This window comes from Polyodon spathula, chromosome 28 (genome assembly GCF_017654505.1).
Source record: "Polyodon spathula isolate WHYD16114869_AA chromosome 28, ASM1765450v1, whole genome shotgun sequence".
Lineage (NCBI taxonomy): Eukaryota > Metazoa > Chordata > Actinopteri > Acipenseriformes > Polyodontidae > Polyodon > Polyodon spathula.
In genome coordinates this window covers 2,554,480-2,580,361 of record NC_054561.1, presented here as the reverse complement: position 1 = coordinate 2,580,361, position 25,882 = coordinate 2,554,480, and the positions used below count along the sequence as shown (strand labels likewise).

At 40.2% G+C, this 25,882-nt stretch overlaps 2 protein-coding genes across 2 annotated transcripts in view; both read left to right on the top strand.

Annotated features, from left to right (window-relative positions):
* The window catches only part of LOC121301711 (signal transducer and activator of transcription 5B-like), a 49,684-nt gene extending 36,137 nt beyond the window's left edge, over nucleotides 1-13,547 (top strand). Inside the window, exons 3-20 of the mRNA XM_041231297.1 lie at nucleotides 1,965-2,102; nucleotides 2,391-2,547; nucleotides 2,995-3,084; nucleotides 4,122-4,296; nucleotides 5,387-5,517; nucleotides 5,754-5,905; nucleotides 6,505-6,660; nucleotides 7,423-7,602; nucleotides 7,780-7,867; nucleotides 8,231-8,353; nucleotides 8,537-8,629; nucleotides 9,056-9,262; nucleotides 9,600-9,694; nucleotides 9,980-10,122; nucleotides 10,435-10,590; nucleotides 10,702-10,753; nucleotides 11,529-11,633; nucleotides 11,964-13,547. Of these exons, the coding sequence (XP_041087231.1) occupies nucleotides 1,975-2,102; nucleotides 2,391-2,547; nucleotides 2,995-3,084; nucleotides 4,122-4,296; nucleotides 5,387-5,517; nucleotides 5,754-5,905; nucleotides 6,505-6,660; nucleotides 7,423-7,602; nucleotides 7,780-7,867; nucleotides 8,231-8,353; nucleotides 8,537-8,629; nucleotides 9,056-9,262; nucleotides 9,600-9,694; nucleotides 9,980-10,122; nucleotides 10,435-10,590; nucleotides 10,702-10,753; nucleotides 11,529-11,633; nucleotides 11,964-12,090 (2,358 nt within the window). The 5' untranslated portion in view covers nucleotides 1,965-1,974 and the 3' untranslated portion in view covers nucleotides 12,091-13,547. The remainder of the gene's footprint in view (nucleotides 1-1,964; nucleotides 2,103-2,390; nucleotides 2,548-2,994; nucleotides 3,085-4,121; nucleotides 4,297-5,386; nucleotides 5,518-5,753; nucleotides 5,906-6,504; nucleotides 6,661-7,422; nucleotides 7,603-7,779; nucleotides 7,868-8,230; nucleotides 8,354-8,536; nucleotides 8,630-9,055; nucleotides 9,263-9,599; nucleotides 9,695-9,979; nucleotides 10,123-10,434; nucleotides 10,591-10,701; nucleotides 10,754-11,528; nucleotides 11,634-11,963) is intronic.
* A 1,928-nt stretch (nucleotides 13,548-15,475) lies between these two features.
* Nucleotides 15,476-23,534, top strand: ghdc (GH3 domain containing). The gene is made up of 10 exons (XM_041231672.1): nucleotides 15,476-15,820; nucleotides 16,489-17,110; nucleotides 17,600-17,787; nucleotides 17,998-18,312; nucleotides 19,038-19,335; nucleotides 19,503-19,692; nucleotides 20,131-20,202; nucleotides 20,373-20,506; nucleotides 20,733-20,821; nucleotides 21,950-23,534. The coding sequence occupies exons 2-10, from the start codon at nucleotides 16,810-16,812 to the stop codon at nucleotides 22,175-22,177; spliced, it is 1,815 nt and encodes a 604-aa protein (XP_041087606.1). The 5' UTR covers nucleotides 15,476-15,820; nucleotides 16,489-16,809; the 3' UTR covers nucleotides 22,178-23,534.
* The last annotated feature ends 2,348 nt before the right edge of the window (nucleotides 23,535-25,882 follow it).

Sequence of the window (25,882 nt, the reverse complement as noted above, 5' to 3'; positions counted from 1 at the left end):
TGCTCCCCCCCCCCCCCCCCCCCCCCCCCCCCCCCCCCCCCCCCCCCCCCCCCAAAAAAAAAAAAAAAGTTGCTGCACACATGCTGTAAACATCTGCACTTAATGGCTGCTCATTGAGGCCTGTGATTGAATTTCGAGACTGTGTATGAGAGAAGGGCCGGGGGAGGTAAGAGTACTACTTTATTTGGATCAGTGGAGTGTTTTCTTTCCTGTTTTTCAACCGCCCTTTTGCCAGCGTAGTAAAGCCTGCTGCTTCATATCTGTGGGTTAGATAGTTTGCATTCTGCTTTGATGCCATTCACAGTGAGGCAGAGGCCATCTTCAGTGGGACTGGGTTGTACTGGCATGGGGACTTGTACTGGTACTGTAGCAGTTGAAATCTTTTGTAGATGTTTCATCCAAACACTGCACTTCAGAGAAATTGCTAATATGGCATTTCTCCATACGGAGAGACCACTTACAATACATGTTGCAACGCTGTATATTTTACATGCCATCATCAAGCTGTACGAGAAGGTAGATTGAAGACATTGTGTTGTTGTTAATTGATTCTAGAAATACAACAGTAGAGGATAAGGCTAAGAGAACACCCCTCGCTTGTGTTTTGTGTGTGATTCAGACCAAGGCTGGCTCAGAGCCTTAAAAGGTCTAGATTACGATCCATGGTCCCATTAGGAAGAATGACTGTGCACTGTCATAAACTTGGGATTGATTACTCAGACGGTTGATGTAAAATCACACACAGTTTTGGAAATGTTGACCGTATAAAAAACCCAGATTCCACCGTGATGCTAAAAAGTAACTGGCCATTCATGACTCCCACACATTATTATTTATTTCTTAGCAGATGCCCTTACCCAGGGCAACTTACAGTTGTATACAAGAAATGCATATTAAATACAATTAAGATCAGAGTACAACATACAGTGACTTTATTCCTAATAAGAGCAAATACAAAACACAGTAGGATTTGATATCGGGGCAGTTCGAGAGCAGGTAACAGTGTAATACTTACACAGGGTTACATATGAGTGCAGGTGAAATGCAACATACTACAGATTGGGTTAAGTGCAGGATTAAATACAGTAAACTAGGGAGCAGATAAGTACAAGTTAAAGTGCATTAAAGGCAGAGTGCTATGTAGTCCAGAAGGAATGAGTTGAGTTTTACAAGTATTGTCTGAAAATACCAACACCCTAAACAGATAATTGTTGTCTTCTCATTTGCTTTCTTTTAACGAATAAGAACTGACACAGTGCCTGGGTTTTATTTATGTAAAGGATACCTCCTCCTATCTCCTTTAGGTTGTCAAGATGGTAGCTAGCTTTGTTGATAAGCCTTGTTGGCACGGCCTTTCATCAATGGAATGGAGATGCAACTGGCATTGTCTTTTTGAAGAGCATCATCTTAAGCCAAAGAGCTCCCTGTTTGATTGTGATCATGTAGGGTTAAGCCATTCTGGTCTCCTGTACATGCAAGATGTGCAACAAAGGGTTTGATTGTGAAAAGCCGCTAGACGTAAATCTAGTATACCGCATATTAAAATCGATTTTGGGGTACCAGACCAGATTCTTTGGGTGAGAAGTGAAAACTATATTTAAAATAGGCATGCAGGTTCTGTATATGGATAATAACATTCTGTAATTAATTGAAATTTCATTAAGATTCCAGTAATCCAATTTTCTGTGAGCTGGTAAGTACAGTAGAGTCAAGTATCCAGAAGACTATAAAAAAATTACCCGGACTACCCAATAACAGTGGTATAAGTAAACTTTTTTTTTTAACCTGTGTTAGTTTGGAATGTGAAGTTCATAACTTGCCGGCTTCAACCTCTCTGTAGTTACTTGGTCTTCTGTATTGTCACGGAAAAGATGTGTGTGTGTGTTTGTTGCTGTTATGGTGCTATGGTGCAGCGTTACACCTGCTTATTTTCGGATTGTTTCTCTTGTCCCCTCTCTCTGCAGGGTGTAGAAGATGGCAGTGTGGATCCAAGCCCAGCAGCTGCAAGGGGATGCCTTGCACCAGATGCAGTCTCTGTATGGGCAGCACTTTCCAATAGAAGTTCGGCATTACCTGTCTCAGTGGATTGAAAGTCAAACATGGTAGGCAACAGTGGAAGTTACTAGTGAGCTAGGAATTGATCTGGTTGCAAAGCTGCCTGCCACAAATGTAATGGGTTTGGTGTTCTCAATCTAGTCCCCAGTGGTCCACAAAACCATTTCCGATTGTGTCTGTTGACTGTTTGTTTTAGTAGTCTAGACTGTACCATATTGATTGTGCAAAATACACAAAGAATATAGGACATGGTATGCTTTTTTACAGTGCTGACGGCTGTGGTTTGGGGATTTTGGCTGAGGATGTATAACTGACATTCTTATTTATGCTTGAAGGGACTCAATCGATCTGGAAAATCCCCAGGAAGAATTTAGAGCGAAACGTCTGCTGGATAGTTTGGTGCAGGAGCTGCAGAAGAAAGCTGAACATCAAGTTGGGGAGGATGGTTTTCTACTGAAAATCAAACTAGGGCACTACGCCAGTCAACTGAAGGTTCGTTATTTGGCACTAGTACTGGTATTAATCCTTTTCAGACATATCTGGTGAGACAGATTTCTGCCAAATTTTTTTAGGAAAGTAAAACCATTGGTATGTTCACTCCCTGTCTTGATGTATTAGCTCTAAGAGAAAGTGTTTTATTTTAGCACAGTAGGCTTTATAATGACCAATACTAGATTTGTTGGGGAGTTACATACATTGGCATATATATGTGTGTGTGTGTGTGTGTGTGTGTCTATATATATATATATATATATATATATATATATATATATATATATATATATATATATATATATATATATATATAAGCATAATCTCAGATTAATATTTATCATGCTATTTCCCCATGTAGAAAGTAGCACAATAAGAATTGGCCTCTCCCCAATGAACTGTACAGGGTGCTGTTAGCATTTAATTCGGACGACCTTGCTTTTCTAGAGCACCTATGACCGATGTCCTTTGGAGCTGGTTAGGTGTATCAAACACATTCTGTACACTGAGCAGAGACTTGTACGGGAAGCGAATGATGTAAGTATTTCTTTACATTATGTGTAAACTGTTTTTGCATTAATTTCGTTTTAACCATTTTTCAAACAAGCTTACACCTCACTGACACTTTACCAGAGTACTTCTTGAAAACTGATCACTGGCAATGATGTTTAGGTTGTCCTCTGTTTTAGGTTTGGCAAAACAATCATTAACTTTAATCTCCATTCCCAGTTTGTTTGTTTGTTTATTTATTGTAATGCCAGTTTCATGTTCTGCATCCTAAAATATACAGTAGTCCTCACTACTGTCTTCACTTGCAACAGACAGTGCTGTCTGTGTAAGTGGGATTTGAAACTCAAACTCTTAGGAACTCATTCCCACAATGTGTTAGACAAACATTTTAACCATCACAAAGCAGCAAAAAAAATAAAATAATCCAATATACCAAATGAACAATCAACTGAAGTGGCATAAACAACTCAGTGTTGAGGCGGCAAGAAAACAATCCACAGTGAATTATTTTTACTGATTCAACACCTCGTTGTTTATCTCTTACAGAGATTCTGAGTGTAATGCATTTAATTTGTGTCTGTCATATGAAAATCTTGCAGTGCTGCTCTGTGCATCCAATTCAGCAGTTTTTAGCAGTTTTTTCTGCTAAAATTGCATTTAAAGAACTAAAGACTTCCTTTAATTTATAATTAAAAGGAAGAGAATGGCAGCTTTTTTTTTAAGATTATGCTTTATTAAAAGGCAGATATTGACCTAAACCTTCAAAAGAAAAAAAAGGGTTTATTTTTAAGAGGATCTATGCTTATAAGATGATTTTAAAATGCTTTGGCTACCATATATTTAAAACAAAGATATATTGAGATTCCTACACACTGGCTTGACCCTAACCTTTCATTATAACACAATGAGATATCATATATTATTTGCATTCAAGGCTCAAACTATAGTACAATCAGCCAATATGCTTCTGTTTTAAATCTTATTCAGATAACCTCAGCACATGCTTGATGAGTATCACTGCCACCATGCAGGTATGAAAGCAGCACTTTCCCCTGTGTTTTCAGTCTAGCTCCCCGGGTGGAGGTCTGCTAGACAGCATGTCTCAGAAACACCTCCAGATAAACCAGAGCTTCGAGGAGCTGCGTATGATGACCCAGGACACTGAGAATGACCTGCGCAAGCTGCAGCACAACCAGGAGTACTTCATCATCCAGTACCAGGAGAGCTTGCGCATACAGGGTGAGTAACACACATCAGTGAGTGGTGTTCTCTTTATCAGAGAGAAGGAGTCAAATGAAGTAAAAGGCTTTGAACTTTCCCCCTTTTTCACCGTTTTCGAGACCATTTTTTTGTCAGTATCCTGAGGCATAGTACAGTAATCGCATGGGATAGCCCTGTGTCTGTTTCTCTGGTCCCAATGATGGATGTTGTTAATCTATAAGCAGTGAAGCTGCATGCACTAGTCTGCTGTTATTTCTGTGAGCTGACTTTCTGCTTGATGTAACAGCTGACTGTGAGCGCATACTCCAGAACTAGGGAGCCTAATGCTTACTTTCCATCTGATATCTGGGACTGACTTTAAAACAATTTGAAATAAATCTTCTTTATCTACATCACAAGCATATCGAGATGAAATCGCTTTCAGTTGGGACCCCTGTCAGCCCTGTTAGGATTGCGGGATGGCAGAACTCAGTCTTTCCAAATATCCGATGACTGTGATCTTTAACTATTGCATTGTATTTAGTGCTAAAATAACAAACAAGAAGTGTTTTTTCAGTGTCTTCAAATATGCCATCTGCAAGCTACAGTCCAATCAGCATGCTCCCATGAAGATAATGAAAGTAGTCAAAATGTTTGCCATTGAATTCAAGATTCTTTCTGTTACCTAATAAGTGTCCAAGGCAGAAAAATAGGAGGCTGGTTTTAAATTTCGTGCTGCAAAAAATAAATATTTATCTAGGGGGGGTCCTTAAAGGATGCAAGATTTCGATGCACAGTAAGTAAAAGCTGGAGTGGGACACTTCAGATCATGGGTGCATTATTTCGGCTTCAGATCATGGGTGCATTATTTCGGCTTCACATCATGGGTGCATTATTTCGGCTTCAGATCATGGGTGCATTATTTCGGCTTCAGATCATGGGTGCATTATTTCGGCTTGTCTGGTCTTTAACTTCCCTGAACCAATTTAACCTCCTTTCAGGTCTTAAATCAGTTAATTAACGATCCCTATAAAACCAGGGGTTCTCCAGACCTTGAGGCTAAGGGTTTTTCACCCCTGCCCCCTGGACGTTTCTCTCTCGAGTGACTCTGTTTGCCTCTGCTCCCCAGCTCAGCTGTCCAGCCTCTCTACGCTCCCGCCCGCTGACCGGGTCTTGAGAGAACCCGCTCTACAGACCAAAAGAGCCACTGTGGAGGCCTGGTTAACAAGGGAAGCTAATACACTACAGAAATACAGACTGGTAGGTACTGTGTGTGGTGTCTTAAAAAAAAAAAAAAATGCAATTGCGTTTTGTAGTTCAAACGTTATTTAAAAGTTTTGAAGTCTGCCTGAAAGTTTTGTCAAATATGTACTTATCAGCCATAGATGTAACCATTTCAAATTCAGCAAGTCTGAAGAACCTCAGTGCTAGCTTCAGTAGTACGTTTTGGATCACATTTTGATATCTTGTCCGCTTGCTTGGTTCACGCCACGCAGGATCTAGCTGAGAAGCACCAGAAGACGCTGCAGTTGCTCCACAAGCAGCAGACGATCATCCTGGACGACGAGCTGATCCAGTGGAAACGGCGGCAGCAACTGGCAGGCAATGGGGGACCTCCTGAGGGAGGCCTGGACGTGGTGCAGTCCTGGTGTGTATCTGTAAGGCGGCTTACAGTTGTTACAGAGTGTCACATTACAAAATATCAAAATACAAAATATCACATTACAGATAGGAACAGTTATAAAATACAATAAAATCAGCAGTAAGTAAGAGCAAATTCAAATGAGAGAAAATAAAAAAATACAGTAAATAGCCTTATACAGTGTGGCCTGCTTAGTAATTGGATAGGGGACCTCCATGGAAATTCAGGGGCTCAAGAATTGAGCAATAAAGCAAATAAAGTAAGTCTGTAAAGATCCCCTGTTGCACACTTAACCTGAGGAAACAAAAAGCCACGTTACTGGGTGGAACTTGGTTTCGGGAAAATAGGTTTCAGGCCACTGCACGGCACACCAGGGGAGACTTGTTTTGATACAGCAAAGTTGCCTCAAACCAAGTCATCTGGAACCAGGTTTCAAGCCACTGTTCCTGGAAAAAAGTGGCTCATGTGTTCCCTCAGCTTTAGATTCACCACATAGAGTTCACATTTGCAGTTTTTAAAGATGTTTAAAGCAAAGGTGTACGCATGAGAAAGTACATTACTCAGGCTAATGGCTCTTTTGTCCTTGATCTGTCTTTCTCTGCTAGGTGTGAGAAGCTGGCGGAGACGAACTGGCAGAACAGACAACAGATCAGGAGAGCAGAACATCTACGACAGCAGCTGCCCATTCCCGGCCCAATAGAAGAGTTACTCACCGATCTCAACAAGCAAATCACAGACATTATATCCGCGCTCGTGACCAGGTTTGTACTGCCTTCTGAGCTTCCGTTTCACAGAGAGAAAATGAGGATCCAAAAGAATGCAGAGTTGTTGGGAACCTGAATATCACAAATGAACATCTTTTACATCCTCGATCTGAGCAAAATAATAGTTGTATTAAATTTGCTCAGGCCCATTGAATAAGTATAAACAGGAGTCTTTTTTTTTTCTTAGAATCAATCACACACGAATCAAAAGTAAGACTGGTTGTTGTTATTAGTTGTCAACATAAAATAAGACAAGCCGCTGTGCTGAGTGGGTTTTAATCCCACTGCGATAGTAGATGGGACTATACACAAACGATGCTTGTGATTAGCCTTGCATGGAAAACCTGTAAGGTATAGCAACATTTGTTTGGTATAATTTTAAGTTTTTGGATGAGCAAGTACCTGTAAAGCTGCTGATAGTATTTATTTATTTTTTTTATACAATGCAGTGAGCATTACCTGCGTGGATAATGAAGAAATGGTCATACAGAGTTTGCTTGTTTTTGTTTTTCACAAAGCACACATCTTGTCTAGTTATCTGTACACTGTGGCTTATGAAACACATAGTAAAACCTGGAATGCCTTTTTTCCCCTGTATGTACTGACTTCATACTTCAGAGTGATGTAGTTTTTTTCAGATTTGTGTGTGCTTTCAGTGGCATGCTATTGGACATGCTGGTGTTGATCTTTCTAATGGTGCACATTGCTGCAGCGTGTTCTCGTCAGGAATGTAATTACGGTATGTTTGTCTTGGAACAGCACCTTTATTATTGAGAAGCAGCCGCCCCAGGTGTTGAAAACGCAGACGAAGTTTGCCGCTACGGTGCGCTTGCTGGTTGGAGGGAAGTTGAATGTCCACATGAACCCGCCTCAGGTGAAAGCCACGATAATCAGCGAGCAGCAAGCCAAGGGCCTTTTGAAAAAGGAGAACACCAGGAAGTAAGGATTTCCTTTTTTATTATCCACCTGATTGAGATTTGTATCTCTGGAAAGCCAGAAGTGTTTTTTTTTTTTTTTTTTTTTTTTTTTTTACTTCTGCTATTCCTTTTTTTTTCATTCAGCGAAAGTACATGCAAAACAGACCAAAGCAAACTATAATCTTCTCCATTGTTTCAGTGACAGTAGTGGAGAGATCCTAAATAATAACTGTGTAATGGAGTATCACCAAGCCACTGGAACCCTGAGTGCCCACTTTAGAAATATGGTGAGTTGTGTGTTTTGATTATGATAGCAGACCTTCCTTTAGGACCTTCAACCACAGCTTGTAATTGCAGGAGCGTGCTTGTTTTGGATCTCAGTCTGAAGTAGGGGCAAGCATTTTGATAGGGCAGAGGAAACTTGGGTGTGTACCTGTGGTTACATTTTTTCTGTTGGTGAGTGTAAACAGACTAAACTGGAATTTAATAAAAATTTTATTACGTGATTTGGGGGGGAGGGGGGGGACGGGACGGACGACACTGTAGCATGGAAGACCACTTTTATCCAGAAGCAAGGATGGTCGCCTGTGACAGCTATAGCTTAGAATGGTGCATTTTGTGTTTTCAAGCTGTTTTCTTTCCTTTGCCAGTCCCTAAAAAGGATCAAGCGCTCAGATCGACGTGGAGCAGAGTCAGTAACAGAAGAGAAGTTCACAATCCTCTTCGAGTCCCAGTTTAGTGTTGGTGGAAATGAGCTCATGTTTCAAGTAAAGGTACGACTCGGAGTTGCTTGTTTGGTGGGGTTGAATTTGATGTATAATGCAATAATGCATGCTATGCATAAAAACAACATATTATATCTGAATAGTTTTGTAACTTGGTAAGTAATTAATAATCAGGGTTTTTTTTTGTAAACAAATCACTAATTGTATGATGTACATACACTCTCCCTCTAGACGTTATCACTTCCTGTAGTAGTAATAGTACATGGAAGCCAAGACAACAATGCCACAGCCACAGTCCTCTGGGATAATGCATTTGCAGAGCCGGTGAGTTTCAGTTACTATATATATATATATATATATTTTTTTTTTTTTTTGTTCTTTAGCAATTGTCACCTATTACACTTTACAGCAGGAAATAGTTTGCATTTATCTTTTCATTTTTAGCGGTACATTGTATTCATTTTTTTTTTTTTATGTCTTGAGGACCGCTCATCTGAGTGTGTGGGAACATGGGCGTTCTATCAGGGTATCTTAAACAAGATAATTAAATTCTACTACATGACCTTTTGCTGCTGATTTCTTGACCTAGTGAAAACTGTATCTGTAATATACCTTCAGTACACTTTTCTATCATACCCTTTTAAACCCAATGAAGGCTCCGCAGTGGGAAGCAGTTTTGATATAACTATGCATGGACAGCTATTTGGAAAGTGTTGAATCTTGTTACAGCTCTCTTTTGTCGCTCCGCAGGGACGGGTGCCATTCTCAGTTCCTGACAAAGTGCTTTGGCCGCAGATCTGCGAGGCTCTCAACATGAAGTTCAAGGCGGAGGTACAGAGTAGCAGGGGCCTGTCAGAGGAGAATCTGGTGTTCCTGGCACAGAAAGCCTTCAGCAGCTCTAGCATCAACCCGGAGGAGTACCGCAGCATGACCATGACCTGGTCACAGTTCAATAGGGTGAGGATTTCCGATGTGCCGACGAAGGGAGGAGGTCACAGCACAGCTGATGTGTTTTTCTTTAGACTCTGGTTGTCATTACATCCTGTAGAATTTTTTTATTTATTTATTTTTTAAAAGCTCTTTCTAAACCTCTGCTTTGGTATCATAAATGGACAGGTTCATCTTAGTAATTAAAAAACATCAGTAAACTTCTTTTTTTTTTTTTACCGACAGATGTGCATTTTGTAAAGTCAAATCTGTGCATGCATTATCACACAAATGGGAACCTCATCTCTTTAATAACACTGAATGGTGTTGTTTTTTTTTTTTTTTTTTTTTTTTTTTTTTTAAATAGGAAAGCTTACCTGGCCGGAACTTCACATTTTGGCAGTGGTTTGATGGAGTCATGGAGCTCACAAAAAAACACTTGAAGCCTCATTGGAATGATGGGTAATTTTAAACTTCTCAATTTATTTTCAAAAGAGACCTTTCATCTGTACAGGGCATGTTAACCAACTCGACCTTCCTAACTTCCCACACTGTGGCAGATCAAAAAGCCTGCTCACGTTTCCCGTGTCTCTCTGTGTGATTTAGCACACAGATTTAGCAGACTTGCTTGTTTCATTCAAACCATGTGCCGCTTGCTGGACAGGGAGGTCTTGGTACAGGCCAGTGCACTAAAACTACATATTAACGCCTTGAAGTGTAACCCCCCCTCCTCTGTCTCTGATGCAGGGCCATCCTGGGGTTTGTGAACAAGCAGCAGGCTCAGGACATGCTCATGTCGAAGCCGAATGGCACATTTCTGCTGCGGTTCAGCGACTCGGAGATTGGCGGCATAACGATTGCCTGGGTGGCGGAGAATCCCAATAAAGCCGGTAGGTTTGGCTTATTTGCTTGGCTTGGCACTGTTGTTTCCTTGCATATCAGATAATGATTGTAAAAAGCAGTTTAAAGGTGTTGAAAAATTTGTGGCCCCAAAAAAAAGAATGATGTAAAGGATTATTTTTGATGCTAGAACTTTTCATGAAAGGACTTGTTTGTTTTACTAGTAATAATACATCCTAAAAATCGCTTTATCGTTTGAATGTAATGGGAAGTTTTACTTGGTATCGTACCATCTCATGGATCAATGCTGTATAGGATTATTCGTGGGAAACTGATATTGTGGTGGTGTTTTTTTTTTTCAGGCGAGAGGATGGTCTGGAATTTAATGCCGTACACAACCAAAGATTTCTCTATCCGATCTTTGGCTGACCGTATAAGTGACCTGAATCATCTGCTCTTTCTATATCCTGACAGACCGAAGGACGAAGTGTTCTCAAAATACTACACCCCTCCTCTGTGTAAGCGTAGTTCTCTGTTTCGTGCCCGTTTCCAGCTATCATCAAGGGTAATGTTTTGTAACAGCCGTATTATTTTTAATTACTAAAACACAATTTTTCTTTCCCTTGCAGCTAAAGCAGTGGATGGATACGTGAAGCCACAGATCAAACAAGTAGTACCAGAGTAAGCTGACCGCTCTATCAATTCTTGACAGGATAAATATATTGAAGCAATGCACTTGTTCACTATCAGCAAGACTGGGAGTCTGAATTCAGTCAAATCTATACTCACACAGCCAAAGCCTATTGCAGTATTTGAGTAGCACGTGGCAGAATGCATCAGCATTTTTGTGAACTGTTCCATGGTTTCAACTCGCTTTGCAAGTGCATTCACATCTATAGCAGCAGGCTGATTTTCTTTTCATTTACCAGATACTTGACGCATCAAATTACAAAATGTTGTAAACACAGCTGAGGATAGGCAGCTAAAGATGTGCATTAATTAAAGCACCTTCTTATTTGAAGTAGATAGTCTTTAACTGCACCGTGAGGCAATGGCCCTGGAGTTTCATTAACATTGATATGCTTTTTCTCCCTTTTAATTGCCTCTTCTGTATTCCCCTCTGTCTCTGTTATTGCCTTTGATAGTCAGCGCTCCAGGCTTCAGTCTCCTCTGTCTCTTTAAACAGGGGCATTAATTCTGTTAGGATCGTCTTCGGTCTGTGTTGAAAATACAATAGTGTACCCATTGCGTTTGAATTAGGATCTGCCATTTATCCCTGTACTTTTAAAATGCCAATTGCCCATTACCATTTAATTGAATATGTTCCTGCTTCAAAATCCTGCACTTTGTAATGTGACCGATTTGAATTTATACACATGGTACACATATTACGTTTTCACAGAGTATTCAGTAACCAGTTGTGCAGAATTCATACTACTTTTTTTATTCGCTCTAGGTTTGCCACAGCCTCTTCAGATTCTACAAGTGCAAGTCAGTACATGGATCACGCCTCTTCACCATCTGTAAGCCATACACACACATACGGCATGTATCCACCGAGGTAGGTAACCCTGCTTGTATGGCTGTAGCTGGCCATCCTTTTGGAGAAAAAACTATCTGGTATTGTTTGGATCTTAGTCTGTGAAACGGCCCCAAAAATGCTTCATCTGTTAGTCCATCTAATAGTCCTTAAAAATGACTTTAGTTTCCTAATTAATACACTGAAGAAGGCAGTAGAAACATCTGTATATGTGATTTATTATTATTATTCAACCTTAAAACAATCTGTATACCAACACTTGAATTAAGTATTTCTTACTTATGTTACGATGTTGTACCCTGAATATGCTCCATACTAAATGAACGAACCCCTCTTAATCTCTTTCCCCAGCGCTGACTCCATAATGGATGGAGACGGTGATTTTGACCTGGACGATACAATGGATGTAGCAAGACATGTGGAAGAGCTGCTGCGTAGACCAATGGAAAGTCAATGGATCGGACACACCCAATCGTGACCCCTTACCCTCCCCAAAATAAAATCAGCAACATTTTCTGATGGTTTAATTCCATAGATTTTTGTTTTGTTTTTTGTTGTTTTTCTTTTTTTTTTTTTTTTTTTTTTTTTTTTTAAAGAACAATAATGTGAAATGTTAATAATGGTTGTGAATCAAATATTTTTTTGAGCATGATAATGCAATTGATCTTTTTTTTCTGTCTCGTTATTTGCTTGCAAAACAAATAACACTGCAGTCTATACTACAGGGAGATATATAGCTTATAATATTGTAAAAAGGCAAAATGTTATTTGCATGGTTTCGTTATTTTCTTTTTTTTTTTTCCCAGTTTTTCTTTTTTAGTGAGAGAGAGAGAAAAAAAATCTACTGTGTAAAATCAAAACCAGTTCATTCGACTGAATGGTTCGCCAAAGTACTCTACTGCGAACACTCAATTCACTGCCCTTTACCAAATAAGAAAAAAAAACATTTTTCTGTATTCAATTCACATAGGTTCTGTTGTTTTTGATATTAGTTAAAAACTTTTTAAATGTATGTGTGGGTTCTGTGTTTTTAAAGTAATGTCAATGGTATGTTTAAGCTACATGGAAAAGGTGCACCTCATCCAGTTAGTGGACTGGACATGGTAAGAAGCAGGGTTGAAAATCCAATACAGGCTTCACTTTGATCACATTTCTGGGCACAAAGGGTTCGGCTGGGGGGGGGGGTGTACTGTAATGCCCAAATTTATTAGATGTCCCTCTTTTTATTTAGCGGAATTGAGAAATGCTGTACTGTATGTACTACAGTTAAATAAGTATGTGAGACATGTGTTTAAGCTGCTTGATTTGGCATTTGGATGAAGTGGCAGATAATCCAGACACCCCCATAACCATTAAAACAAGCCAACTAGCTACGAAATTAATTCCTGATTTATTCAGGTTATCACCAAAAAGCCATAAAGATCTCAGGAATGCGACTGATTTGCAGATTAACGTATCGTGGGGATTGTAACATACAGTGTTAGGGAGTTTAAAAAAAAAAATATATATTTAATATTTTTTAAATATTGCTATTTTAGTACCATGTATATCTATTGCATATTGTTCTAATCATGACACACACAAAAAGCCACTGAATTACATTTTCTTTTTTTTTAAATCCCATTTAGAAGAATGTGACGATCACATCAGAAAGACTGGTACAGCTTTAGTTTAATTTTGAATGTATGTATTAAAATAAATGTACATTGTCTACATAAGAGTTGGATTTTACTCCCTTATACAATTACTACGATACAGTAATTAAACCGGGAAGGATTTTTGGGCTTTTTTCTTTTTGTTTTTTTTTCTTACCTAGTATACATTGTGTAATTTGAATTAGGTGAAGTACTGATATGTTTTATGTTTTCTTGTGTTTGGTTTGGTTCTTGGTTTGAACCAAGAGTAAGCAATTGGAATAAAGTTTTTTTTAAATAATTCTATCTGTAATTGCAGGATATGTGTCTGATTTATAGTTTTTAATCACTGAACTGGGTGAGACACACCTGTACGCAGTGTAGTAACCATTTAATTATGGCTTGCAAATTTAAAAAAGTTTCCAATACAATATTGATATGACAGTGAAGTCTTTTAATATGCGGTCAAAAAAAAAAAAAGCTTTTAAACACTGCTCTGTATTTTGTTGAAGGGTTATTAAGCTGCTCTAAAACATGTTCTAAAAGTTTGATCAGTATTGAAATACAACAGTGCTTATCCAAAAACTTTTGTGTTCCTATTGTGGACAGATACGGAATGATTCTTGATTGGAATTGGAATCCCATTCCAATTCGACTTTAATATATTCATATTTGTAAACTGTTCAAATGTCAAAAGTGAATACCGAGGTCACTGAAAGTGATTGTATCAATCGTAAATAAAATAATGCATCTTGCCCGTTGTGCACGTTCACGCTCTCATATTGGACTCAAATATGCAGTTTTGAAAGGAACATATATTTTCAATTGAAAAGAAAGCTGGTATTTGGTACTACACTCTGTTAAAGAGATGTCTGTTTGCAGAACCATGCTTTCTGGTAGTGCTGTACTTCCTTGGTCATTTCGCCTGGAGAGTGAAATTGTCCCCACCCCATCAATGCTTTTTTTTTCCTGTAATTAACCAACCAGCTGCTTCTCCTAATGACTGACATGCTTTCAACCAGTAACAAACTTTGACACTGTAGACACTGCAGTAGTTAAACAACTCGAGCAGTAACAGACTTCCTAAAGGCATGTAAACTGAACTTTAAAAAAAAAAAAAACTAGCTACAATACAGTATGTGTGTCTTTCAAAACTGCTCATTTGAAACATTTAACAAATGGCAGTGCACAGCACGAAAGATGCAAGGAATAATTTATTTATTTATTTATTTATATTTATTTTAACTATTGAATGGCAAGGTGTTTAAAACTTTACCTAGCAATTTTTTAAAATTATTTTATTTATTTATTTTGCTTCTGTTTTAAATCTGTGGCAGAGCTCACCAAGATAGCACACTGGAAAGAAGCAAAACTGGATTTAATTTTCTTTGGGGTATCTCCAACCAGGGCAAAGGAAATACAGTTTCTTAATCAGCAACCTGACATAAACAAACCTATAATTCAATATCGCCACCTTCTGGAAGAGAATCCTATTGCGTTTTAAGGCCTTTTTTAAAAGGCTTATTTTTAAATAATAATAAAATCACTGTTCTCATAGTTTCGAAATATTTTGTGTAAGAAGTGAACAAATTTAGCGGTGGTTTCTCGCAAAATGATGAACTTGAATAACAGCTACAAGAAAGGTCATATTTTGAATCGAAAGCAAGTCAGAAGACATTTCCACTTGAGGGCCTCTTGAACTGAGGTCGAAAGAGCAGGGCTTCGGGCAGGCTTCCTGTAGGCTGATGTTGAAGTGGTGCCAACATGTGCTACGAGGAAGGAGAATTTACCAGTATGCAGGTAAAACAAAGGGAAAACAAAAAAAACTTCAGTCACAGGGGGATTTTCCGTCCTATAAAGATCACTGGCTCGGATAATCCTGATATTTCTTCGTGTGTGTGCACTGTAGTTGTGACTTGGGGAAGGGGCTACATTGCATCCGGTAAATCATTACAGCCTATGACAGGGTCACTGCAGGCAGGGGACTTTAGCCATTAATGGCATTCAAGTTCATCCCACAGATGCTATAAAGAGGAATAGGAACTGATAACTCATTTTTAGTAATTAGCTACAAAGGGGTTAGTAGGCTAGTGGGTACCTAATGGTTCATTCCTGTGGGATGATTTTTGCTTCAAAACGTCCCATTCAACCGACTGATCTCATTCAGATCGGCTGGTTGTTCTGCCAGCTACGTAAAAAAAAAAAAAAAAAAAAAAAATCTTATATCTTAAATCTTAAATCAGATATCAGAGGCGTTTGAGGGTCAAAGTGTGCTGACGTGGAAGATTACCTAGTATTGTGCTACTGGGCACTGATATCGCGAACCCTGTTTTTTGCATGCATAAACCACAAACATTTCTTATGTTTTTGACATGAGCGACCAGGAACTTAAAAAAAAAAAAAAGCAACGAAGGAAAATTGTAAGCCCGATTCCGCTAGTTTTAAGTGAAACTGGCATTGCTGGAGATATTACGAAGCGCTTGAACTACAGCTTCTGCTTATGGGCGGTTCTCAGTGAGATCAGGACAAGCGTGCGACGTGAAGGGTCACTGGCTTGTGAAAGAGGAAGCGAAGGTAAGACAGTGGTACTTGTCGTGTTTATGTTGTGTGTTCGGGTTGGTATTGTAATCGAAGTAGCAAGGGTTTATGTAAATAGTTATAATGCTTCTTTCTTGTAAACAGTTAGTTAGCTATGACAGTTCTATCCATTCTAAACATTAGACCAGGGCTTCTCAAACTCGGTCCTGGGGACCCCCTGTGTCTGCTGGTTTTCATTCCAATCGAGTCAATTACATAATTAGACCCTTCATTGAACTGATCATTTGCTATATTAGACCTTTTTACCTGCTTTCAATTCTTAAACAGTTGTAGTTCAAGTTACTTATAAAATGTTATAGCTAATTTGAAATATGCAACTGTTCAAGAGACGAAAACAAGTAAAAAGGTCCCCAGGATCGAGTTTGAGAAGCCCTGCATCAGACGGTAGACAACTAATTTTATCCAAGTTATATATATATATATATATATATATATATATATATATATATATATATATATATATATATATATATATATATATAAGCTGCCGTATGCATTGACGTTTGTTGTTAAGCCAGATTGTTTAATATCAATATAATAATGTTAATAACAATAATTATTAACAGTAATACATGTGCAGTACAAGTGACGTACGTTTTTTTTTGTTTTTGTTTTTTTTTGTTTTTTAATTATTTATTTTCCAGGTTTCAGTGACCAAGTATTTTTTAAAAGGGGTATTTGGAAATGTAGATTATACAATATTTTTGCTTTGTGATAATAGCTAACGAAAGCACCGTATTTTCACGTTCGTTGCTCTGGTGTGACGAATAAGCAAAAACAACCTTTGTCTTAAGCAAAGACTTAGGAGTAAAATAAAACTAACTTTTGTGTTGCTCTTATAATTTATTTATTTTTAATCAGTTTTGTCTGGTTAAGTGTGACAACAACTTTGACAGTCGGCTGAAGCTCCTGTGCACGCAGTAGCTCGCCCCCTGGTGTTGAGTTTTGTGTAGCGCACCCATGTCATGTGGCTTCCTCTGGTGGCTCTGGGTGCTAGCCTCCTGGGCTCAGGAGTAGCCTTGCTGCTGCTACTGTGGAAGAAAGATGTGAGCTGGAGGCTGAAGGGACAGAAGAGGCCACTGGGCAGCCTGTTGAGCCACTACCTGGTCCTGAGGGTGGTGGGCTGGCTGGGGAGGCGACAGCGACAGCGACTGGAAACTGACACACTGGATATAAGGAGGGTGCAGGAGGATACCTTACTGCAACGCATCCACAGGAACCAGAACACGGAATATGGACAGCTGTACAGATTCGCTGAGATTAAAAGTAAATGCATGCCTCTGAATATGCGTTTTCCCCACCCTGCTGTTCACTTCTCTTCCCAATAACTGATTTGTTTTAGATTCAGGTATCTACTGCACTGACTGTCTTTTAAAAAAAGCTTGCAGTTTCTCTGTAGACACCTCTCGCTAAATGTCTTGCTGTCCCTTCTTTTATCCCCAAACAGATTTTAATAAACTGAGTCTCTCATTGACGCCGTTTCCCCTACATTTACTTGTCTTTTCAGGGATATTTAACAATCAAAGAGTTTGAGGGGCGAAGAACCCTGATTCTTCATTCCTAGAAAATTAATAACATTTTGGGATTCCACTCCAAACGGCTTTAAAAGCATCTGCCTACATTTTAAAGATTAGCTGTTTAGAATGCTTAATTTGTAGTTTGACTCGTGGGGTAAAACCAGGAACAAATACCTTACATGCGAGCACCAAAAACCAGTGGCTTGAACGATGTTTTGACCTGAGCAGCTCGTTTCAGATGCTGAGATGTTCCAACGGCTCCACCCGTTGACCCGCTATGATCACTACAGTGAGTTCATCAGGAGAGTGGCGCGGGGGGAGGAGAATGTCCTGATTGCGGAGCGGCCCTCCATCCTGGCCATGACCTCGGGCTCCAGCGATATGCTCCTGAGCACCAGAGCCACTGACAGAGAGTTCTTTATGCAGGTCAGTGAGTCCCTGAACCAGCCACTGTCTGCAGCCTGTGATTTAAACCAGCCACTGTCTGCAGCCGGTGACCTGCACGCAACCGAACTCACTTAGTGCAGGAGTTAACCAGCTGGCAGTTAGTCTCCCTTTCTGTTAATCTTTATTTCATGCATGCTTGACGAGAACAAGGTATCAGTTTAGCATGAGTCTGTGTGTATTTCATGGCAGGGGATTGCAGTGGGCCTGCATGCCATGTTCAACACCTTCCCGGAGACCCAGAGCCTGCAGAAAACAGCCAAGCTCTGGTACACCCCGACCTGGCAGCAATCCGAGGCGGGCATCCCAATCGGAACCAACTCCTCGACCCACAACTCGTCACGCCACGTGCTGAACCTCTACTCTACACCGGCCCCCGCTTTCCAGATTCCCACGGAGCCCGAAACTCTCTACATCCACCTCCTCTTCGCCCTCAAAGACCCCACGCTTGGGACCCTTGAGGCTAACTTCGCCTCCATCATCTACTACGCCTTTGATGCCTTGAGGGTATTGGCTTTGAGAGTTCCCCGGCCTTTGAGAGCCGTCCAAGCCGACTGGTTAAAAGAGACACATCTATTCCCATGGAGTTCATGAGAGCCATAAAAAATTTTTTTAATATATATATATATATATATACATTATATATATATATATATATAGGGAATAAAGTGTTTAGAGATATGTCAAATGTTAACTCTACTCTAGAGTTCCGCTTTAGTGTTTGTACAGTGGGATGTGTGCAGTGTAAGTTATGTATTCAGACTTTATTCAAAGTACGTGGAGTTTCATACACATTAATGTTATAAAACAGGGATGGAAATAAGTCTCCCATTGCTTAGCATTTTGATCCATTCCTGGTTTTACTAGGAGATTGATAAGCCACACCTGAGCTTGTTACCTGTACACTGTGGCTAATCAAGCTCGTAGTAAAACACGGAAGGGGTCGAAATGCTGTACAATAGGAGTCTTGTTTCCATCCATGAGGTATATTGTAACAGTACTCCAATGGAGGGAGATGGGTTTTCTGATTTGTTTTTTTTTCTCATTTTTAATCCGGAAGTTTAAAGGTTAAGGAAGTTAAATATAATCTAACATCCATACTTGAATCTCTCCAAACTGTTCTGCCTCATCTAAAACACTCAAATGTGCAACTTGCAATGGAATCCCTCCGTAGAGGTGCTGGAGTTTTCAGGCCCGTCAGTAAATCCTTCCTCCTCTTCCCTGCTGTTCAGGAGCGCTGGCAGGAGCTGGTGGAGGATATCCGGCAGGGCAGAGTGAACCCACAACTGGGCATCGCTGCGGACGTGCGAGAGAAGCTGGACTCCCTCCTCCGACCGGACCCCTGGCGTGCTGCCGAGCTCGGCACCCAGTTTGAGAAGGGTTTCCAGGGTATCGCGCGCAGGCTGTGGCCCGACCTCAACCTGGTGTTAACGGTGGACTCGGGTTCAAACTCACTCTACGGAGATCTCCTCAAAGATCATTACTGCCAGGGATTGCCCTTCTATTCCCCAGTCTACGCTGCCACAGAAGGTAAGATACATTAAAAATATATATATATCAAATGTTAATAAAAATAAATATGCTTTTATCTTTTTCTGTGGCTCTCCTTTACTCCACCCAGTATGTCTTTCCCTGTTTTGAGCTGTGCTGTGTCATCCTATCCTGAGAACATTTTCCTAAGTGTGTGTGCCCTGCAGGTCTGATTGGAGTGAATCTGTGGCCTGGGAGCCCCGAGCGGCACTACCTGCTGTGCCCGCGCTCCATGTTCTGTGAGTTCATCCCGGTGGGCAGCCTGGAGGAGCAGCAGCCCCAGACCCTGCTCATGGACCAGGTGAAGGAGGGCGAGTGCTACGAGTTGGCTGTCAGCAACGCAGCGGGGCTGTGCAGGTACAGAGATGCAGAGCGCTTTCACACAACTTGACAAATAACTTCAATCACGGGGCCAAGTTATCGTAACATGTATTGTTTGTTCTTTTTGTTTTTAGTTTTTTTCTGTCTTTTTAATCACCCCTGTAACCTCAGTGCAGCTCACAGAATCAAATCTACCCTGCCCCTAGCGAATGCAAGAAACACCACGTTTGTTCTACATAGTATTTCTTACTGATGTATATCGTCTAGCTGATGCGGGGGAAAAGATGTGTCTGTCTGTTTTCTTTTTTTTCTTTTTATCCAAATACTAATTGATATTTCCAACCGAATGCACTGTAGCTGCATGCTTTTCTATTTTAATAGACACTTCATGTATTGTTAGCTTCTCACCACTAGATGTCAGAATTATCCACACGATCAGTTGTGTAATAATGACAGTCCATCTCTCATTTTCAGGTGTCGTATTGGAGATGTCGTGAAGGTGGTTGGGTTCTACAATCAGTGCCCCATTGTGGAGTTCAGGTACAGGTATGTCATCCAGCCTCGATTTTCTTGTTGCATTTTCCATCTCACACTGTTCACCCTTTAGAGACTGTAACACTTCCATCATGGTACAATATGTATAATTAAAGATTGTGTCACAGTGATGTTTGCACTGTTCTGAATGGCAAGGTGAAGGTGTTGTTTTGTGCTTTCAGACACAGTCAGATGCTAAATGTACGTGGAGAGAAGACCTCAGAGGAAGTGTTTTATCGGGCGCTGCAGCGGGCCGTTCAGCTGTGGCCCGGGGCTGAGCTGATTGACTACTGCTGTGTGGAGAGCGGCCTTCTGGGTAAGAGAACAGCAGCTCACTAGCCAGACAGCCAGAGCAATGCAAGAGCCTGGCTCTGAGCGACAAGCATGAGCGGTCTTTCCCATTGAAAAGGTTACTCGACCCCATCAGAAGGTGACGAAATTCAAACCGCCCACTGACCTCGTAATTTCAGCCCATCGACCCGAATGATGGGTTGTTTCCTGGTTCTTGTGAAATGTTCACTCAGTCTTTTTTTCTCTGGCAGGCCACTTTTCGGGAGGCTCAGACCCCCATTATGAAGTTTTTGTGGAGCTCAAAGGAGTCCGGAACCTGTCTGAAGACCAGCGCTACAAGGTGGGTCTCGGATTATTTCGTGTCTCCTATCGAGGGGAATGCAAAATCTGAAGCATGGCAAACAAGGAGTATAACAGAAAGATGAGTAGAGAACCATAAAATCGTGTTTTGTGTTGTAAAACACCTTGGCGTCCTAGATTTTTTATTGGTGATAGAAACTGAACTGAAAGAATGGATTGTTTCTTTAATTGAAAATTCACACATTCCAATTAAAAAAAAAAGGGGGGGGGTTTAAATCATAAAATACATCTGAAATAATTAAAAACACTGTTTTGAGAAGGGTAGTTTTATGGTATTTCAGGGATTGAAATAAGACTCCCTCACCCATTCCAGATGTTAATACAAGCTTGATCAGCCACAGTGTAGAGGCAACAAGCTTAGGTGTGTCTTATTAAACTCCTAGTAAAACCAGGAATGGATCAGTGCTATGGTTCTGAGGTTCCTAAAAGCTTGATGAGTGGTAGGACTGTGGAACTTCATCTGTGCCTGTCCTGGCAAGTCAGTGACAGGCAGTGTAGAGGTACACACTCCCTCGAGTCTTTCTAGGACGGGCTGAAGAGTCAATATGAAGATATATTCACACAAGTTTGCTTCCTGCCACAGGATGTCCCGTTACTGAAAACAAAAACAAGCTGAGTGAAACCATAATTTCAAATGATTCAAATGGTTTGGGACGCTGTCATTTTACGCTGATTTTGGGAATGCAGGTTGAAATGAATCAATCCAGTCTGTAAACGTAAACAAAAAGCTGAAATAATGACAAATAATACCTTATGTATCCTGGAGGCTAATGTGGGGAAGCATATTCGTGTTGCACAAGCTCCAGTGCTCAAACCTTCACCTATGGGAGAGCGCAGCGCTAATATAATTCCCCACTTCACCTCCTCTTTTTGGATTAGTAGTAAGCACCCGATAGGATTGTCAAGGATTTGTCACACACCCGATAGGATATTAAACATAAAATAAACATTCAAGAAAATGTTATCCCTTGAAGTCTAGTGAGCATAGCGCATCAGAGGGAGATGCTTTCAGAAGCCGTTTGTTTAAATTATTGCTGAGGATCCATTATGCATGGAAGGGTGCTCTTGGAATTGCAGGCTCATTACCTGTCTGTGTGTTTCTCTGCAGCTCGACCGCTGTCTCCAAGAAGACTCTGCTGTGTATAAATCATTCAGGCTGAAGGGGAGCATCGGTCCAATGAGAGTGCAGCTGGTGGGGGGCGGGGCTTTCCGGGAGCTGCGCAGTCACATGCTGGCTTCCTCCTCCCCCTCCTCCTCCCCCAACACCTTCAAAATGCATCGCGTGCTGCGTAGGAGCGAGTTTGCGCAGTTCATCCAAGGGAAGATTATCTCCTAGTGGAGGAATAGTAACTAGAAAGCCGCTGTTGGGCAGCGTGCACTTTTATAATCCTGGTTAGGCGTTTTGATTGGGCCTTCTGTTCGGAAGTGATGCAGTGATAAAAAGCCTGCTCTTAACGACTGGGGTGGGAAAACGACAACGGCTGTTTTACAGCTTCTAAAAACAGCAGGGACGTGTTTGATTTTGCACCTGTACGGGCCCGTTTATGTGTTGCAACCAATGGTTAATATTTATTTGTGGTTAAAGTATAGTAAAGCAAGTGAAATTCAGAGTATAGGCTTATGGAAAGTATAGAAGGTAACTTCCCTGATCACTCAATTCCTCTGATGCCTCCCAGTTCTTTTTTTTTTTTTTGACTAATAACCACCCAATTGACTAGTTCCTTTATGAGCAGGATGGAGGTCTTTTAAACAGCTCATGCAAAGCCATTCCCAGCAACCACAGATCTCCCTCCTCCTCATACGAACCCTGGTGTACGTGTGAAGACGCAACGTGTAGCTCTAATAATCACTAATGTCCAAACCCATTCATTTGTCAGGGCCTCTTTAAGGAGGCTGTGCTGCATTTAACTGACCTTGACAGGCTGAGGGATGAATGGTGGCTGATAAATGAGGGCGGAACAGGCAGAGCTCCTGCCAGTTGCAGTGATTGGTTTGAAAGACTAGGGAAAGCCTAATCTTCTCAAGGTCCCTATTGCTGGGTCTGTAGCTGATGTATGCCTTTTATTTAGATTATGATAGATGCAAGCTGTTTTCAGGCATACACAAAGGCTGATTGGGTATACCCTTAAGATATTAAGCAGGGGTTTCATAATAGAGATGCTTCTAAAAATAGAGAAAGGAATAGAAAACGCATTTGAATGTTATGGATGCTGGCACTGACAAGGACGATATACAGTTTTATATAAATATCACAGATACATCTCAATAGTGCAGCACTAATACAAAGAGAGACCTAAGTAGACCACGTTCAATAAAACAAAAGTACAACAATATAATAATTCCAAGCAATTACTTTGATTGCTTGACTGACTGATTGGTTGATTGACTGACTGACTGACTGGAATCTGCAAAAAAAATCCAACCTGCCCTACAGAATATAACCTGATTTTTTTAAACATAATAATGTAGGTAATTGTTTCTGTTAAAGGAACACAGCCTCTTCATTGCTGCTGAAAGCGTTAACAGATTCCCAGGCGTGATTAACTGCTGTTTAACTTGTTTGCTAAAGGACTTTCCCCTAATGACTGAAGACTGCTCATTTTCACATCAACGTTATCAACTGATGGAAACTGCACTGTTAACTGTATATCAAGATCACTGCGCCACGGAAAATTATACTCTGCTTTTATACATCTCTTTTGTGTGTGTGTGTGCGTGTTTATATAATGTACAGGGTGATTAGAAAGTAAGTTTACAACATCAGTGATAAACTTTCTAGTCAGCTTGTATATAATTTTGTTTATATGCAGTTCTATGCAGTAATTTGCTCCTAACATAATTCTCATGCTAGAGCTAGCATGAAGTCTTGTGGAAAATCTTACCATTTTTAAAAGGCATTTTATGCATTTGTATTTGACAGTGTCAGTAAGAAATGCCATGCTGGCCCACGTACCAGAACAACATAAGGTTATTTTGGTTCCTACCTTTTCACTGGTGACAATGTATTTATGAGTACTGGATGGATTTCAGTCCTACAAGCTTTTCAAACCACCAAGGTTTGTCCTTCAGGTGAGATACAGAATAAAAATTTATAAGGGAGTTATAATTATGCTACAAAAAGTAAATTGATGGACCTGGTTACACAAAAGGAGGGAAAGGGAAAAGTATTTGAACAGTAGACATTCTTGAAATAGCTACTGGGTGGTGAATTTATGTCCCGTAATCACATTTTTCACGTGATCACATTACATATTGGGACATAGCGTTTAACCACAGTTCTTAGCTCTGACTTCATTGCGCTTGTTCACAATGCACAAGCAGGATAGTTGGTCTCGTGGTTTCAATTACGCAATTGTGTGGTTGTGTTTACAGTACGTGTGCACGGATAGAGGTCTTGGCAGCTAATGTTATACAATGAGATTATATAGACCAACTTTGAGCGTACACACTTGTTGAATTCGTCTTCTGTCTCGCATTCAACTGTATTGCAATTGCATTGTCGGGGATTCACAACTTTTTACATCATCGACGACATCTGGTTAAGGCCGAATTTTAAAAAAAATTCCATGGAGTGATTAACACTAAAACAGCGAACCACCCTGTCCCAATGAACAATCACCGTGCGGTACATGACACGTTTCCATGGGTGACTGTCGAGCTTATCCAAGCTTCGCTTCTCCCTCTCAGTGCAGCGGCAAGGGGAATGCTTCAGAGGCAACAGTGCAACCTCCCTTGTAAGGTCAATGCATTTTCAACACAAAATGCTCTGGAAACTGTATTTTCAATGCAAAATACAATTGTATTGGGAAAACACAATTTGAAATGACAACATACCTTTAATAAAACAAAAATCGATTGTGTCAGTAAGTTAACTGAAACTAGACCATTACCAAGTTCCAAGCTTTTCAACCTTTTCATCTCTAGTACCAGTGTTTCCAGCAGGGACCACCAGGTATAGTAGGGTCGTTTTTTTCTTTTCCTCGGTGAAAATGTGACAGTATCATCTAATTATTTGGGTTCACTGTAATCAACAACGGCTGTTTTTGGTTCTCCAGCAGTAACTTTGATAGTTCACAACAAATACCACTTCATAATTTCTCATTTCACTGTGATTGCGGTACAAACAGATCGGCACATTACGATAGTGCGATTAAGGGAGTATTATGGTTGGAGAATCACAGCGTCACTAAAATCATCTGCCGGTGTGTACCAGTCCTCCAACAGAGGTGAGCAATCGCAGCTCAGGCCCTGTCAGTAACATTGGCCACTACAGCTTGATCGTCGAGATGAACAGGTGTTCCAGATCGTTATCCACCGATGATGTAAAGACACCTAGAGAACCTGCAGGACAGGAGCTCTCCAGGACCAGGGCTGGAGACCCCCTCTCAAATCGAAATATGAACAAAGTGGTATAATTGTCTTTAATAGCATTTCTACTATTACCTGTGTATTTATCTTATTATATTTCTACCCAACCTCTTCGATGGGAGTGCAATCAGATTAATTATTTTTTAATCAAAAGCACGTTTGACTTTAACAGACGTTGGTATTTGTTATTATTAGAATGAAATCAAACTTGACAACTTGACAAACGGACCGTCTTTATTTTAAACTTTCTTTCCCTTCGGGTTTTCCGTTTTTGCGTTTTTTTTTTTTTTAAAGTTGAACAAAATTATAGATAAAACCAAATAATAATAATAATAATAATAATAATAATAATAATAATAATAATAATAATAATAATAAAATACTATACATACGTTATACACTATTATTATTATTATTTTTATTATTATTATTATTATTATTATTAATAGGGGAACTCAGTTACTTGAGTGAAGGTCCAAAATTCTTGGTTCCAGCAAGGTCAAGGTCCGGAGCACCTTTTCACTCCCACTCCCCTACCTCCAAACACAGAGCTACACCATTATAGTTTTACACATGTTGTTGGTTTGAGAGTTCTTCACTAGATTTAAATGCGTTTTGGGAGTCTCATTTTCACTATTCTGCGGCCTTTACTGATGCTATTACTGCATGAGTT

Bases quoted from the DNA above. Each gene is read 5' to 3' on its own strand.
- ghdc (XM_041231672.1), top strand. From the start codon at position 16,810: ATGTGGCTTCCTCTGGTGGCTCTGGGTGCTAGCCTCCTGGGCTCAGGA. The intron at 19,336-19,502 runs GTAAGATACATT...TGTGCCCTGCAG, and splicing joins AGTCTACGCTGCCACAGAAG to GTCTGATTGGAGTGAATCTG. The intron at 19,693-20,130 runs GTACAGAGATGC...TCTCATTTTCAG, and splicing joins AACGCAGCGGGGCTGTGCAG to GTGTCGTATTGGAGATGTCG.